Genomic DNA, 17,505 nt, shown 5'->3' with positions numbered 1-17,505 from the left:
AAAAAGAACTATAAGGAGCTTGTTTCTAGTAAAAAAAAAAAACTGTTTATAGCTTTTGTTAAAGGTCTACGGAAATTAAGGATGCATCAAATTCTGGAAAATACAGTTTTATTTCATTGTCTTTTGTGCAGTTGGAAAAAATGTGACATCACAGCGGTCCAACGTGAATATAGGTATTTTCCATGTAACCCTTCTGGAAGACTCCATCCACACAGTCGGTGCAGACGTCCCGGTTGGTGGCTGAACATCGCAGGTTGACGGACATTAGGCGGGTTTTTAAATGACTGTGGATGGATGGAGCCTGCCTCAAAGCAAGCCTCAACCTCCAAATGCGGGAGAGTCAAGGCTATCAGTAACCGACGTGCCTCTTGCGTTTCTGAAAGCGTATCAAAACAGCCAGAAACATCACGCGAGGAAGGAAATAAAGTCAAAGAAAAAGGCAAAGGACAGCTTTCTGAGAAATATCAAACGTCCACCTTCCTCTCCATGGAGAGAGACCCTAGAGACCCTGGACTTCATGGCCCCTCAGAACCTTGAGGAATCTCTGTCACAGCTTGGCTTTGGCGTTAATGGAAAAGTCTTTGTGTCGTGTTGCTCCATAGAGGAGACCAACAGGTTGAGATCCTGCTGCAGTGTTAGTGTGATGGAGACGCCGCTGCAGGGGCGAGGCACAGGAAGCTGCGGGTTCACGCAGGCGGAGCTGCTGGATGCTTAAGGGCAGCAGTAGCAGATGCGCACCCCCCCCCCTCCTGGTCTGAAGCTGAGATGGGAAAACTTTTTCAACACTGGCTGGTCTTCTCTGGGCAGATGAAGTGCTCCTGCTCCTTGTCTGCTGCGCCGATGCCGGGCGTCTTCATGTTTTCATGCGTCCCTTCGGTTCGGTGCTGTCGCTCTTCGCTGTGCCACATGCCGTAACCAAAGTAGATGAGGAATCCTAAAAAGAAAAATGTACTTTTATTTGAAAACAGAAAAAAAAAATAAACCTGATGAGTCTGACTGGTTCAGAGCACTGTCTAGTGGGTCTAGATGACCCAACTCCCCACGTTAAAGTGCCTAGGATAGCACAAGGGTTACGGTTGTAAAACTCCTACTACTACACACTTTCTGCGCTTTTCACAGACAAACATAAACGCTTGAACACTTTATTCTCTTTAACTCTCAAAGTTCATATAAAAATAAGATTGATGTAAATGCATTCTGGAGAGATGGTATTAAGGTGATTGATTGACAAAGTCAAAAAAAGAAGAAAAAAACATAAAAAGATTCAGCTGAAAAGATTCGCAAAACAGCAAAAGATTAACATGGGACCAGTAGACTGTAACAGACATGAAATTATCCCAATTTCTAAGATTATGACTTTGAAAATAACTTTTTCTGAAAACTAATACACCTTTCAAATGAGTAAATTTTATAAAATACATTCTATTTAATAAACAGAACATCAGACCTCTGCAACTACAACTCACATGTACTTTAAACAATAAATGAATCTAAGTATGACCAAGAAAATAAAGTGCCCCTTTATTTCAAAAGACTTCTTGAAAACCCACTCCGATGAACATGTTTTTGTGGTGTTTTTTTCTGATGGAGGAGGATATATCTAAAGAAAATTATGCTAAAATACGCTGGGCGGGACACAAGCTCCCTGTTCTGCCATAGGGCGGTGAAGAGGAGGGCGATGAAGAGGAGGTTCACTCAACACCAACGATCATACAACTCAGAGGCAAATTTCTAAAGAGCTACAGCTGCTCTGCTGAAAATACATCTTTGAAAACAACACTGGTGATTTTTTTTTCCATTTTGGCAAAAAACAGCACAGCCTTAATTGAAAGGGGAACGCTTTTAAAATAGATTTAAAATAAATACTCAGAGTCTTTAAGAAGAATAGGTTTATTATTACAGAAATTAATCTGACTTTTAACAAAGCTGTGATGTCATAACTGTGCTTGCACTTTATGCTGTTTTTTTAAAATCTATACTAGCCTAGCATAGACAGGTTTACTGAGCTGAGGTGGAAATCTTAGTTATCTGCCTTTGTCGGAAATATTTTCCTTTAAATCTTTCTACAGTAGTCGGCTTTACCAAGTATTGTGGGAACCACATGTAGAGAAACAGGTATCTGAGCATGTTTGGATGATTATTTATGGAGTAAATGAAGGTTTGGCAACATTTGGTCCCAAAACTCAAAGGAAAATTGAGATTTCGGCCATGTCTGGTGGACACGTGGCTGAGTTTAGGCGGTCACACCCGTCCTGACTCCCAAAGGTGAGTCAAGGAAAACTGTTAGACATCGTTTGTTTTGGCTCTCTCACCTATAGCCATCCACACCGAGAATCGTATCCAAGTGTCTCCGCTCAGCTGGACCATGAGGTAAATGTTGACGAATACGCTCAGGATGGGGAGAAAAGGCAGGAGAGGCACCTGCGGGGAGACAGAAACACAAAAAGCTGTCAGTTCAGAGGGTTATTAGCACTGGATTCTGCGTAGCAGCAACCCACCATGAAGGAGACCTTCTTGGAGGTCTGCGGCTGCCTGCAGACCATCAGGACGCAGCCGCTGAAAACAAGGAGACACGTGGACAGCAGCGCCAGGATCCAGGCCTCCGCAGAACAAAGCGCCTCAAAGTGATAGGTGGTGAGATAGCTGACGATGCACACGACCACCACTGAGAGAGAGAGAAAAGAAAATCACGTCACAAAAGCACGGAGGTCACTGAGGAGACGCCGGACTGAGACCCACCGAGGACGCTGATGGACGTGTTCACCACGCCAGATGAACGCACGGAGGGCGCAGCAGGAGGGTGGAGGACGGTCTGCAGGGTGGAGCTGCCCCCGTTCAGCATGTTGAGGTGGGATTCGGATTCTGTCAGGTCGGACTCACGGCCTTCAGAGGAAAGATAATCCCTTTCTCCTTTTACCTCCGAGCGCTCCAGCGCTCCACTCGGCTGGTACCTGGAGGACACATCAAATTCTGCATGACCATCTATACTTTAGAAATAAAGACAGCATTACATTAATATAGTATAGATTTGGGGCAAAAGTGTACAAATATACCCACTTTAAAGATGTAAAACTATTTCTAATACAAAATATTCTCAATAACAGAGCTTAAATATGAGCATTTGTGGCTAATAATAAGATTTAATGTTGTCCCGAAAGAGCAAGACATCGCTATGCGTTTAGACATCCCACTTTTCTAATCATAACAAGAAAAAAACATCTTTTTTTGAGAAGGATTTTGATTTTTCCCTGTACTAAAAGTGAAGGAGCTGCTGTCCCCAGCTTCATTTACTCAAGCAGCCACTGAACGTCTGTACAATGGGGGCATTCACAGCTCTTACATCACCAGCAACAAACTATGTAATCATGCCTGTGGCCGTTGGAGAAACCTGCTCGAAAAGCTATTTCGCAATGTTGCTAAAAAAAAAAAAAAAAAGTCTTCTAAAGGTCAGTTTGTGGGAGATTTGAAGGAAACGCACCAACCTGAGAATCAGCACACAGACAGCAACCAGCGAGTAAGCCAGCAGTGTTCCGATGGACATCATGTCCACCAGAGCTTTCAGGTCAAACAGGAAGGCCATGATGGCTGTGGAATAACATAAATACACTTAAACACGCATTTAAATGGGATTCCCGACAAGGAATGTTTGGAGAAATGAACACATTTAAAGTAGAGTTGATGCAATCAGGAAAAGAATGATCTTGTTCTTCAGAGGATCAAACAAACACAAAATTGCACAGGTGTGAGGGGGAATCTCATGCAGCCGTGTTTCCTGATCAGAATTGTTTCAACGATGGCAGCTGCGATCGCCGCCCACGCCAGGCGTGGTTGGATGTGAGATACGGTGCAGCGTTTGACCTGCATCGCAGCACCAGCCTGTGATGTGCAGCTGATCTCAGCAGCAGCGGCGTTCAAACACAGAGCGGCAGACGCACCGCCACAGGGGTTTAAAAACAAACAGGACATTAAAGAAAGAAAGAAAAAATCAAAACTCTCCCACTCTGTGCTGTCACGTGCTCACATCTGCGTTTAGGAGTCGCTGTGCCTCCTCACTGTTCAATCAGTCCAGATCGCGCTCTCTGCAGGGCTGATGGCCTCAATCTGAGCACATGGAGCAACTGTGCAAACACTTGATCACACCGAGCAGGAAAGCTTTGGAAGGAGAAACGCAGGGAGAGCTGAACATTCAACCACAAAAGCCAGACTGTTTATGGAATTACATAAGCTGCTAAAAATGTGTTTCCTTCATAGGAATTTTGAAATCACCTCGTTTTTTTTCTGCTCTGCAGTTCTTAAATAAAGTCAGTTTCAAAGCTGTACTGTGACTTTCTATGCAAGCGATTTAGACAGACGTAAACGGGTTTTTTGTACAGTTAAAATACCAATAAAGTCTATTATTTGGTGCCCTAATATCCTCGGAAAGGAGTCAAACTGGATTTGTGTCTTTTTGCTTTCCCCCTCCTGTATATTTATTTTACATACAGGAATAGAAATTAGCCTCCGCCGTATAACCTGAGGGCGAGTCTGACAGGTTAATGAATAGGTGTCATCCCTAAATAAAACAATTAACCTCATAGGAGGTCATAGTGACACGACAGAAAACCATCAAAAATGTGTTCTGTGGTCCACTTGGTCTCCCGCATATTTTTATTTTCAGGAAAAATAGATCTGGGTTCTTATGGATTAAAACTAACACTGCAATAACCAGAACCAGAGGAAAAGTTAAGCATGGATAAAGCTGCAAAAGATGTGTTTTGATCCAGTAAACAAACGCGGTGCTCAATGTAACGAAGTGAAAGTATATTAACTTTATGATTCATGACAGATGAAGCTTTAGTGTTTTAACAACATTCAAATCAAATCCAATTTTATTTATAGGGTTTTTATTCCAAATTAGGGAGCCTAACCTCCAATAAACATGTTACGATTCATAATATTTGTGGTCAAATAAATAAGAAGTTTTGTAGAAACAGTAGGGTGTTATCTCAGGTAACGGAGTTTTGCAAAATATTTAACAACTATTTCAGTAGTTTTTAATTTCCTCACATATGTCACAGCAACTTAAATATGTTTAAAACGTTTAAAAAAAATTTGAATCATTCTTTATCTGTAAGAATGTCACATCTGAATAATCTATCTAGTATCTGTGAGGGAATGACAATGTTTCATGTTATTCTAATATTAAGTAATCTGTGTCATAATCTAGCATAGTTTTATGACAATTGAATTTAGCTGCAACTGTTCTGCTCGAAAGAATCAAATCCCTGCCCTGCTGTGGGTGTGTGCCCACTGCACCACTGCCCAGAGATCTTATTGGGGATGAAAAAGAAATAATAAAACTTCAAGTGTAATTTATGTTCCAAAAAAATGCCGATATCCAGGTGAGATATAAGCAAATCACACCAATCCTTAACTATCTGCAGTTTCTCCTGGGTTTTTTCTTACTTGACAGCCGTGCTTTAAACTATAGTAAAATGCTCATGCGTTTTTTTTATCATCTCATTAATAATTCTGCGTGGAACACAAACGATGAAATGTTTTAACTCTGAAAACTTGAAAAAAGATGTAGATGAAAGGTCAAACTTGAGATTTTTCTGTAGAGTTTCTTGTTATAAACACACTTAGGTGGCAAAGCCATTCGATGTCTGTTCTCAACGATGAAAATCATGGCTGGGACTCGTCAAATGTTCTCTGTGGATCTCATACTGTTACACACTGAACATGTCGTCTTGGCATCAACTTTCCTCACTAACATTTTTCACGCATGCATTTTCCCAGAAACACAATGTAAACTACAAAGGTGCAGCTACTTTGGCAGATTTTTTATGGAGCCTTATAATTTTCAACGTTGACCTTGGGAAAAACCAAAAAGTGCATCATCTAGTATAGTGTTTTTTAACCTTTTTTAAGCCCCGGCACACTTTAACCTTGACAAACAGCACACCAGCATCCAAAAATTAAAAAAAGGAGAAACTCATAGTCTGTATTGATCTACAGTCCCTCCACAATCTCACATGCATTTTTGTGATAATTGTGGCAGAAAAAGCTGGAAGCTGCAGCTGTTTTTTCTAAAAGATGTAATAGAAGTTAAGTTAAAAGATTTAAAAACTGTTTGATGTGTCTTCGTTGTGTTTCAAGACGTTAAACAAAGACGACTCATTGTGCGCCGAGACGCTGTCACTTTAACCCAATGCATCATGGGAGATGTAGTGCAAACAGCCGCCGCACGCAGATAGACTCGCGTCTCTGAGCTTCATGGTTTTGTTCACTTGTTCCACGGTCTGACACCGAATTCTGTGGAAAGCTACCTGCTAAAGACGAGCTTTAGCTGGTATTTTTGTTGGAACTGAGAGACTTTATGAGCAGAATCAGAACATGAAAGTGAAGACTTTAAGCACTTCTGATTGGTCAGACTGATGATGTATGATTAAGCCTCCAAGAATGATTGGTGGAGACAGTTAAAGGGGCGGGACTTTTCCTAATACAGCTGTAGCTACAGCTAAATCGCGGTACCGTCATTCTTAACAAAATGTCTTTAATTTAATCAAATAAACACAAAGAAAAAAGTATTTTATGATGTTTCATATTCCTAACTACTTAGTGTTTTATCAGGGCCTGTTTGGATGAACACAGAGCTGGTATCCTGGAGAAGGTAAATGTTTTTAGATCAGTTAATGAGGGCAATTTCCCACGGCACACCTGACTATCCCCCACGGCACGCTAGTGTGCCGAGGCACACTGGTTGAAAAACACTGATCTAGTATACGGGTGTCAAACTGTATCCTCCTGGTTTTCCAGAGACAAAGCCCAATCTGCTGCTAATAACCTGGTTCAGGTGTGGTTTGCCTCTGAAGCCTTCGTCACGTTGAGCCGTACAGCTGCTGCGGGTTTTTGGGTTGTCTGAGCGCCTGGAGGGTTCTAGAGAGGAGCAGCCGCATCTTTGTCATTTTCATGACGTCACCTTGAGAGACATCATGTATCGTGAAGTATTTGTATTTCTAAGTATAATGTAGGTCGTACACACTTGTGACGTACGGGTGACGCTGTGGTAAGGTGGGCCCCTTACTGATCCCGCGCAAATGCCGCAACCCCAGGGTGTACAGGTGATACGTCTTTGCAATTGCGAGGTTGTCCACACAAACTACCCCTCGTACTGTCTAATTTCCTCTTTTCCAACAGTCAGGCTGCTCACAAAGAGCGCACACTAATCTCTTGACCAGCGGTTATGGTAATCCCTGCATAGTGCTCAGAATTTGGGGGGATTGACAAAAGGAAAAATCTGTATGACACCCCTGAGTCTCACCTACTTCCCCCCTATGTTTTGTTTACATGTTTGCTACGACCTCTCACTTGCAGTGCACCAGTAGAAAAACATGTGCATGAACATTTTCGCTCCACCCGACGGTCCACGACCTTGGGGCGGGTCATCTGCCCAGTACAGGTTTGCCAATTCTTTTTGACCACAGACAGCCCGTCTCCACCCGTGAGGGCAGGTGTGACTGACGCAAGCTAGCTGAAAAACATGTAGGACACTGGCCCCATTGGAGGCCTGGAGTTTGACACCTGTGATGTAGAACTTTTCCAAGAAAACACATTTGGAGGAAATGTCCTCATCCTGCAAAATCTGCACAGTTGCAGCCTCATGTCGGAGGTGTATCGAGTGTTCGACGACTACAGTGTTTGGCTTTGCAGTTGCACTTATTACAAGCATCAATGAAACCGTTTACATTTCCACCTCAGAAGCAAAAACCAAACTTCTGACGTCCTGCGCTCTCCTTTTGTGAAGTGTTTAGAGTCAATCAAATGCGTCCATTGTTACTGACATCCTCAGACATTCCTTGCACTGATTGTTTTAGAGAGGGTTTTTTTTTCCCCCCCGCATGCTTTCGGAAACGCCACCACCACGTTCATGCAGCAACCACCACAAGTTAATGACATGACAGTGAAATACAAAATAGCCCCAACAAAACCACAAAGCAACCCAACGAGGCGAGTCCTTGTCTGGAGCTTACCCGCAGTGGTACCTGCTGCCATGGTGGCAGCCACAGGCGACTGACGCTTACTCACTTTGGACATAAATTTGAACAGAATACCATCTCGTGCCATGGCAAAGAGAATGCGTGGCAGAGGGAACATGGAGCCCAACAGGCTAGGGAGAAGAGGGTTCATTGTTAAGTTGATGGCATTCTGGGAGAGAAAAACATGACACCGGCACAACTGTGAAAGAACAACATGGTGACTGAAGGCTGAGAGTGCAGCGAGCCAAATTCAGTCGCCGCCAACCCCCCAATTCACCCCCATGCACTGGATTGTCTCTTTCACAATTGATTGGTGGAGAAACATCAGCTAAGATCTACCTTGGATGCTCCCTGGCTCTCACCTGCAACTACACCGGAGCTCATTGTGGCAATAACTGGGGTCTTCGTCTTAGGATTGATTCGGGCTAAGGCTTTGAAAACCACCCCATCCTCTGCCATAGCATAGATTACACGAGGCATGGGGAAAATGGAGCCCAGCAGACTGCATGAGACAGCAGAGACATGCAAGACCAACACGTTAGTCCAGAGCCCCCAACCCACAACCACACAGAGACAGCAACATTTTCAAAGCTTCAGAGCAGGATTAGAGTCAAGAAGTGTCTTTCGTTCCTGTCATTCACATCCTCTGTGAAGTTCCAATTATGGGGCTTTTATTTAGCTAATCTACAAATTGTTTTAGGCTTTCTTCCTCAAACATGGTTCTTATTTTTTAGCGACCAACTTCATTTTGTCCAAAGCACGTAAACACACAAGAAAATTTTTTACAGTGTGTTTAGCTCTGCAAGAGTGGTGTACCCCACCCTTCCCCAACAGTAACTGGGATAGGCTCCAGCAACCTTGTGAGCTCAACAGGGATTCAGTGCATTTAGACGATGGAAGGATACATGGAAGTTTGCTTAACACTGACGCATGCTCAAATTTACATTTATGCTAATTACAGTTTCGTAGAAATGTTATTTTTATTTTGGGTGAAACGTAAACTTACCTGAAGTTTATTTTATTATGTGTACTTATAGGTATAGCAAGTATGGACCATTTAGTGTAGGACGTATAATAACTGAATACTTCTTCAGACCAAATTGGAACTTTTTAGGTTTAAAAATAAATAGAGTATAGAAAACTTTAAGTATACTGCCTCACTTCATGGAATAAATACATTGCATGTGTGGTACACCTGAATAGACTAAGGATATGGTCCACTGGAAATTTAACAATTAATGATACAAATGAATTGTGTGTGGGATTATTTTTATTTGCTTCCCTACTAATTAAAGCAACTAATCAAAAGCAAAAACATAATAGGGGGTTGGGTTAACAAAGTCTATGTATAAATATTTTTTTTCTTTGTCTTCTTGTGTCTTTTTTTGTTTTGTTTTAATTAAATGAAATGTACAAGTTCCAATCCAAAATTCCAATAATGTCTGATAGGTTTTTTCCAATATAAAAATTTTGTTCTATGCATTTTAAGTCTTATAATACCATTAATCTGATCATTGTTATACAGAATATTAATAAAAAATAAGATCTTTAATGACATCAAATATGAAATAAAAATGTATTTTTATTAAGCTAGCATCTTTTTTGGATGTGACTATTCAATCAAAACTGCATAAAGTTGCTAATTTATCAAAGGTTTCAATCAGGATTGCACTTAGTTGCTGCCTCATCAAATATTGACCTTTTTCTGGTGTTTTCCTCTAGAAAAGTCCTGTGCAAACTTTGCACAACAGTTGTACTTCCAAAATGTGAGCTGTTTGTTTGTTATCTGAAGAAATCACAAGGTAGTTGTTGTGAGGTTGCAAACTCGTCACTTCTTGAGGTGTCAGAGAAACTAAATCGGGATCAATTTAGGAAAAAAACAACTATGTTGCAATTCAGAGATACGATTTATTCTGATATTAATTTGTAATTTAAAAAGGAAACCTACAAAAGGCTTCTTTAACCCTTTTTTTGTTAATTTCTCACAAACTGCGTCAGATATTCTTTGTAGATGACATCCTACTGTACCATTTTAACCGCGTCAAAGTTTAATGAATAATGTTGCAGGCATCTAGCTTGACTGAACGAAGTTGGTCACTAAAATAATAATAAAAAATAGTTCCATTTCATATATTAGTAACCTGAAAACTTCAGAAAAATCCTAAGAAATTTTCTAAATAAATATTCTGTCAGTCAAACATGTGTCCAAGCTCTCAGCTGGTACATCCCAGCTGTTTGGGAACGTCACGAGGCCCTTTCCGTGTGCAAACACACACGCCAAGCAAGAAAATTTGCAGCACAGCAGTTCAACAAGCAGCTGCTTTGCCTGCTCAGAGATAAGCCAAAGATGTGCATCATGACCGCCCAACAGTAAGCACAGACTTGTCCCAAATTTGATTGATTTGTCTGCGTGGACACTATCTAGTCAATACAGATCATGAAGGGAAGTCAATGAGTGACATCCACACCGCTCTGTTGACAGGACGCTGAGGTTTAGCTGACAGGAAAGAAAGACAAAATTAAGTCACACGATAAGTTGTTTTGAGATGCACCCAAACTTGTTGAATTGACAAAAGTTACAGCACAGACACATGCTGGTGCCTGAAACCAGATAGGGAATTAAGCTTTGCACCCACCGCATGCTGTTAAGCAACAGGAATCAATCCAATTACAAGACACGGGCTGAGATTTATGGTCAGAATTATCGATTGTATTTCATGAACTAACAGTTTCTTAGAAATTCAAATGTCCTTCCTTGTTGCTTTTATTTTCCAAAATCCTTACAGATCTTTTTTTTTTTTTAACGTCCTTAGCTTATCCAGTCAAGACAAATTACTCGAGGGTTACCTGGTCGACAGGGCACACAGTGAACCCACAGCCACCACGTATTTGGCAGGACCCCAGCCCACATATTCAAAGGCCATGGGCAGGGGGCTCTTCTCGTCCAGCAGGTAGTAAGGCATCATCAGGGTGAGGGCAGCCGACACACCAAAGTACGCCAGGAAGCACACGGTGAGCGACACCACAATGCCGATGGGGATGGCCCTCTGAGGGTTTCTCACCTCCTCCCCTGTTGAGAGACAAATGCGTTTCAGGATTGACGAAAGCCGGTCACGGTCCGTCAGAACCCGCAGGACCAGAGCCTCACCAGTTGTCGCAATGCAGTCGAATCCAACAAAAGCGTAGAAGCAGGTGGCAGCTCCAGCCAACGTGCCACTAAACCCATATGGCAAAAATCCTCCAACGCCATAGTCACTGCTGACGTTGGCCGCCACTGACAAGTTTCTGGAATGAAGAAGTGGTTGTTTCATCCCAGTTTTGGATAGCGTTGATTTGCAGTGATGAACTAACGGTTGGACTGACGGTTACGGAGCCGGAACCGTACCGTGTGACCACAGTGAAGTTTATGAGGGATTCCTCAGAGATCTTCCAGTTGACTGCGTCTCCTTTGACAAAGCCGGAGATGATGACAAACAGGAGCACCAGCACATTTACGGAGGTGAAGACTTTGTTGACCCAGGCTGACTCCTTCACTCCGAATGACAAAAGTCCTGCGAACACAAAAACAAAACACAACTTAAAACTGAGCAATACTCTGCTTCAGTTTGGTAGTTTAGAATCATCCATCTTCAGAATCCCTTTCAGGGTCACAGGGCTGTTGGAGCCAGACATGGCAACTGTCGGGCAAAGGCCGGATACACCTTGAACGGGCTGCCAGTCTGCTGTAGGGCCACACACTCACATGCACACGGGGGCAATTTAAAGATGCCAATTAACCTAAAAAACATGTTTTTCGACTGTGGGAGGGAAGCCTGAGTGTCCAGAGAAAACCCATGCACGCACAAGGGGAACATGGGAACTCCACTCAGAAAGGATCCAGTCGGGTTTTGAACCACTACGTCAACCTGTGGACCAAGTTTGGGACATAAAAACTAATGAGTATTTTTACTAGCAAAGAGAAAACCAAAGCTCAATATTTTATGAATCTATTTGACCCAAGTTGCCAAATGTGATTTGAGGTTGTGCAGACCGAGTCCAACAGACCAGTGGAGTACAAAGTAGGCTAATTGAGTCTAAATGTGCAATTTCTCCATCTGAACAAGGCAAGTCTTCGAATCCAAACCACTGATGTAAGTGCTGGCTTCCGTCCACGCACATTTTCAAGGAAACTGCAAGATACACCTGTACTCCATGTTAGATGCAGCCACTCCTCTCCACGACCCTCCACAGGTCCAGACAACCCAAAAGCCTGCAGCACCCGTCCAGGTCAACCCCTGTATAGGTGCATGTGACTACGGCTATTTTGAGGGGAAAAATTGTCTAAACCTACCACGACCAACATCAAGAACTAAATCTCGAATGGAAGCTGAGTTCAATTTTTCTCGCCGCAGCCAAACCTGATGCCAGTCGTGTTGGCTTAGGATTTGCTCAGAAAAGTTATCTTATAAACACGTCACACTTCAAGCAGGAAAGAAACGCCGTAGTAGAAACATCTGAGTCTGTAGAGAGCATCATGAAGTTAATTCTCCAGTAGTCCCTCATGGAAAAGTTGTCTGCCTTTTGGACCAAAATCCAAAAGAGACATCATCCAGGAGGTCAATAAAAACAAGCCCGAACAGCGTGTGAAAAAACTTATCTGACTCAGCTGATGAGAGATGGTCAGGACTCAATAGCAATAGAGAAACTGAAAAACCCCAGGAAAGAAGATTCTTCACAGAAAAACAGCTTTTCTTCTAAACTATTTCAAACTGCACTCAAAAAAACAACAACACCACCACCGGACTAGTTTCCTCTGCCCCTTCTCACGTAATTAAATAACTTTGTTGGCAGATCAGCTTAAACACCTCATCATGTGATTTTTAATTTCAGTCTGAGCTCGAAAGATGAATGTTTTGACTCTGAATTAAAGTACCAGACAGGAATGACTTGTTTCTCTGAGTGGGAGAAGATCTGAGGGATGCGGATCAAGAAAATCCAAAAAGGTTAAATTGATATTAAGTTTTTCCTTACTGATGGATTAAAAGAAGCCCAAAACAAGAGCCAATTGAACAAAAAATATCCTTTTAGCATCTCTGTGGCTTGTCCTCTAACCATCCAACTCACAATCACTGGATAAAATCAGCTACTTAATTTGACATGTTCTTTAATATTGCTGCATTAACTGCAATTTTTTGGAAAGATAGATTTATTCGGTCGCCTTACCAGAGAGCAATAGAATCAGGCACACAGCAAAGAAATCGGGATAAGGAGCCAACCCCGGAGAGTTCATGCTGAAGTAGGTTTTGCAGAATTTCTCTATATGTCCTCCAATCATTTCATCAAACGTGCCGCTCCATGCTCTGGCAACGGATGATGTGCCTGTTAGAAAACAAAGAGCGCACTCTGTAGTAAAACCAACTTCTACAAATGGATCTGAGTTTGGTTGATTGACTCACCAATCACATAAGATAGGATGAGGTTCCAGCCAGTGATGAAGGCCCAGATCTCCCCCACGGTCACATAACTGTACAGGTATGCAGAACCGGTCTTTGGTACTCGGGCTCCGAACTCGGCGTAACAGAGGCCGGCCATGACTGAGGCCAGGGCGGCGATGAGGAAGGAGATGACAATGCTGGGGCCGGAGTTTCCTTTGGCCACCTCTCCCGCCAAGACGTAGACCCCAGCACCCAGTGTGCTTCCGACTCCCAGGGCAATGAGGTCCACGGTTCCCAGGCATCGGCACAGCTTGGAGTCCTCCAAGTTGTTCATGTCGACCACTTTCCTGCGCACCAGGGAGCGGCTGAACGACAGGACCTGCTCCAGCATGTTGTCACCTGTAGACGCTGGGAAGGAGAGAAGAGGGAAAACGCTGGATGTCAATGTGTTACAAGATACAACTATCTGGAGCATAAAGTGCACGCAATTATGAAACAGTCACACATTTTTGTCCAAGTGACGGCAGAAATGCAGATCAATATGTGCCCCTTTTTAACACTCAGCGGAAGGTTCTTGAACTGGCAAAGGCAAAGGTTGAATCGTGCAGGAGTCTGGTGCAGTTCAACTCGTTTGGCATTGGGAGCTGCTGCAGCTTCAGAGAAAACCCAGTTATGCAACATGTAAGCAGAAGGGGATGTTAACCCGTCAAACTGAGCCTCGCGGTTTTTTTGGAGGGCTGCCAAGCCCTGCAAGCATGGTGAAAGCATTAGAAACTATTGTTGTGGGGGCTCTTCTGAACGCTCAAAGAGCTGCATTCATCAGGAGAGCGTGGCCTGGATGAAAGGAGGCAATCACTTGCAAAAATGATTTTTCATTAGTAACATTTGCATTGACAAAACATGTTCTGCATTTGTGCAAAAGTGAGAAATGTGGATAAAACATGCGTTTGCACCATCTTAACCATAAATTAATACAAATTGAAATGTGATCGTTTATGATCCTGAGCATGCAAACTCTATTACAGTACGAATGCACTGAAGTTGAAGAGAAAGCAGGTTAAAATAAAGGTTAAAAACACATTTTTTTATATATCTGAATGCATGCACAACTTATTTAGAATTAATATTTAAATTTTCTGAGAGACGTACCTCACAGCTGCTGTGTATAGAAATAAAAGATCCAAGTTGAGACCAAAGAAAAAAGGAAAAGCAGCCAGAAGTTTGGACAGCGCTCTGTCTTGGCCAGATCAGCTGCACAGAAGAAGAAATCAGGCGAGAAGTTCTGATCTCATGAACATCCGACTCTTACAGGAACGCAGAGAGCTAAATGACTATTGAATCAAGCTCCTCCCCTCCGCCCATGGTGCTTCTCATAGGAGCTGCAGTTGCCTTGCCCCTTACAGTGGCTGCAGCTGAAAAGGGGGCATGGATGCAGGCGGAGACTGGGGGGGTAAATCAGGGGGCATTTTTGAAAGGATTGAAACTCTGAGGAGGCAAATTCTGCTTTCCTTCTGGAATGACACACACAGTTATTTTTTTTTAAAGTATTTGTGAATATTTAAAGTATTTTCCACATACCTGTCATCTGTCTTGACGCTTAGCGTCAGCTGATAAATTGTTAGGCAACATTCGCTGACAAACTGTGGGACTGTTTACCCAGTTCAGTCCACATGAGTGCTGCTAAAAGCATGGATGCTGATTGGTCAATGAAGGGTGGATAGTGCCTGGTTGGGGAGGGGGTTAAAGGGAAGAAGTCCTCCTAATGGAAAACAGGTATTGCTCAATGTACCATGAGCTATTGGACTCGTGAGCATAATAAAATCAATAGCAGCTTTTTTGGTGCTCCTTTGCCAAAAACAAAAACCAAACGCCCCCTTGGAAGGGAAAATGCCAACATTTCTATCAGACTAACAATAAGAAATAGGACTGAGTTCAGAGAAGTGAAGGTTTCTGCTGAGACCAGCTCAAACTAGCTCAGGACCTCAGTGGGAAGGTGGCAGCTGCCTTCAAGAACTGTTGTGTTGTGTGTGTCTTAAAGGCATCACAACAAGCCTTTCCTGAGTTTGGCTGTCCACCCAAGCAGCTGAAGATCATGGACAGCAGTCCGGAAGACCTGAACTGCAGCCGGCTGATGGGGAGGGGAGGCCCTTCTTTTGTGAACAGCTGAACAATCATCCAACTCAGGTAACCTTTTGTGTTTTAAGCTGAGTCACCTGTAAAGAAAACGATCATCATTGATTGTTTGGATCTTTTTTTTTTTGCTTTCAGGACAGAAAACTGCTTTTTTTTCTTCTTCTTCTTCTTCTAACTGGGCATTCTTGCCCCTCAAGCAGCCTGAACTGTCTCCATGGAAAGGATGGACAGCCAACTGGCTCGCCGTATTTCGTTATTGACATGCACTAATAGTGTGCAGCCAATTGAATGCATTTGGCCGACGTTGGTTAAGTGACCTGGCTTCAAAAATGTGGACACGGTCAACAGATTGAGTGATGTTTGCCTTGCAGACGGTGGGACTGCTCGCTCCAGTTAACGTCACTGTAACCAGGAAGTGCTGGAGAGAACAATTACTGATGAGGCAGACAACAGCAAGATTTAGAAGATGAGGAAGGTCTTTGGTTAAAAAAATACAAATAAAAAGATGCTGACATCTCAATTGGGAAAATTACAACAGGACGATGGGCTAAATTTAACCGGTGATGACGCATCAGGCAGTAAATAAAATGATCTCCGTGGAGAACCTCAGGTTTATGTCGGATTTAATCTCTAAATGTAACGCAAAAGAGACATTTTTTGGCACATAAAACTTCCTTTTATCAAATAAACATGACCTTTATAGACCTTGCTGGACAAAATAAATATATATTTTTACAGTAAAACATTTGATTTCAAAGTTCCACTTTCAATAATAGATGAGGACTAAACTGGCAAAATATTTGAAAATAGATTTACAAAATCAGTGTTTAAAAGACAAATGGCTTTCCAATGAAAAGGGTTTGTTGCATTTGAATCTGCACCTTTATGGAATTGTATTAATTCAGTTACCCGGTCTGTTTCGTTAGCACGATAAAACACATCAGCATCCTGTTTGGAAAATCTAAAAGAGGCGTTTTTTAAACGAATAATAGTTCTTCACTCTAAAGGTGCTTTTTAAACAATAAAAACAGATTTTTTTTTCTGGGAAACAAAATCAAGTCAACACGCTAAATGCTTGGAAGAAATGTTTCTACTGTACAACGTGAAACAGACAAAACAAGTTCAGCATGTTTGAACAAACTGTCAAGAGAACACTGATTCTCTTCAAGAGACTACAGAAAGCAGGTAGCAACGATGGATAGCCGTGAAAAATAAATCTAATACCTCCAGCTGTGAAGCATGGTGGCGGAGGATTAGTAATTTGAAATCTTGACGTTTTTGACGTTATGAAGGGATTTAAAGTACAACACAGTGGCTCTCTGAAATACTTTATCCTGACACTGTTACTAAAGTCATAGAATGGCAATAAAAAATGTTTTTGATTCTCTTTTTTTAATCTCATCTCCATTCTGTGTGTCATATTTCATACATGTTCTCTACAATGTCGTTGTCTCCTGTTGCCTGGTGTTCAAGTTTCTGCCAAATTGATCAAATTTGACCCAACAAACAAAACTGTATCAGTGATATTTGCTGTAGGAATGTTTTTGCTTGTTTTATGTTGTTTCTAAGCAAATGCACTTTTTTTCAATTTCTAAATTGCCGCTGCCGTGGAAATCTAGGCATTTAACAAGCCAAAAGGGATCACCAAGCGGACGGTAAATACACAAGTGTGTCTTCTGAAAATCATTTATGCCTAATTATATTCATGACTGTTCGAATGAATCTGCACATATTTTAAGATACTTGATCTGCATAAGTGATGAAGATTTCTGAAACGGTGCCATGTCTATTTTTTCTAAAATAGTGTTCGCTAAAATAATCTGCACTTATTTTAGTTGTGCTCTGTTGATTTCTAAAATAGAGTTATGTCTATTTTTTACATAATTATTAAGAAATTTATCTTTGTCTTGTGATTTATTGATACTAAAGGATTCTTAATT

General features: G+C 42.0%; 1 protein-coding gene and 1 long non-coding RNA gene across 3 annotated transcripts; one reads left to right on the top strand and one right to left on the bottom strand.

The window, feature by feature from the left end:
* Nucleotides 1–91: 91 nt before the first annotated feature.
* slc7a2 (solute carrier family 7 member 2) lies at nt 92–14,871 on the bottom strand. Of its 2 annotated transcripts, XM_011480522.3 has the most exons (12): nt 14,582–14,871; nt 13,454–13,840; nt 13,221–13,376; nt 11,404–11,569; nt 11,167–11,303; nt 10,866–11,088; nt 8,381–8,520; nt 3,483–3,585; nt 2,740–2,951; nt 2,499–2,665; nt 2,313–2,421; nt 92–934 (listed from the first exon to the last, which is right to left on the bottom strand). In XM_011480522.3, exons 2-12 carry the CDS (start codon nt 13,821–13,823, stop codon nt 780–782), a joined length of 1,938 nt encoding a protein of 645 aa, XP_011478824.1. In that variant the 5' UTR covers nt 13,824–13,840; nt 14,582–14,871; the 3' UTR covers nt 92–779. The 2 variants fall into 2 exon arrangements, with proteins under 2 accessions (XP_011478824.1, XP_020562448.1); XM_020706789.1 differs by lacking the exons at nt 8,381–8,520; nt 14,582–14,871 and adding an exon at nt 8,013–8,149 and having other exon boundaries at nt 13,454–13,823.
* Nucleotides 14,872–15,186: 315 nt separating this feature from the next.
* LOC105354974 lies at nt 15,187–16,961 on the top strand. The gene is made up of 2 exons (XR_909483.3): nt 15,187–15,616; nt 15,701–16,961. It is a non-coding gene; the product is annotated as an uncharacterized LOC105354974 (long non-coding RNA).
* Nucleotides 16,962–17,505: the final 544 nt, after the last annotated feature.

The sequence above is a fragment of the Oryzias latipes genome, chromosome 10 (genome assembly GCF_002234675.1).
Source record: "Oryzias latipes chromosome 10, ASM223467v1".
Taxonomy (NCBI): domain Eukaryota; kingdom Metazoa; phylum Chordata; class Actinopteri; order Beloniformes; family Adrianichthyidae; genus Oryzias; species Oryzias latipes.
Note: the sequence above shows the minus strand (reverse complement) of the source record. Positions and strands in the feature narration are given on the sequence as shown.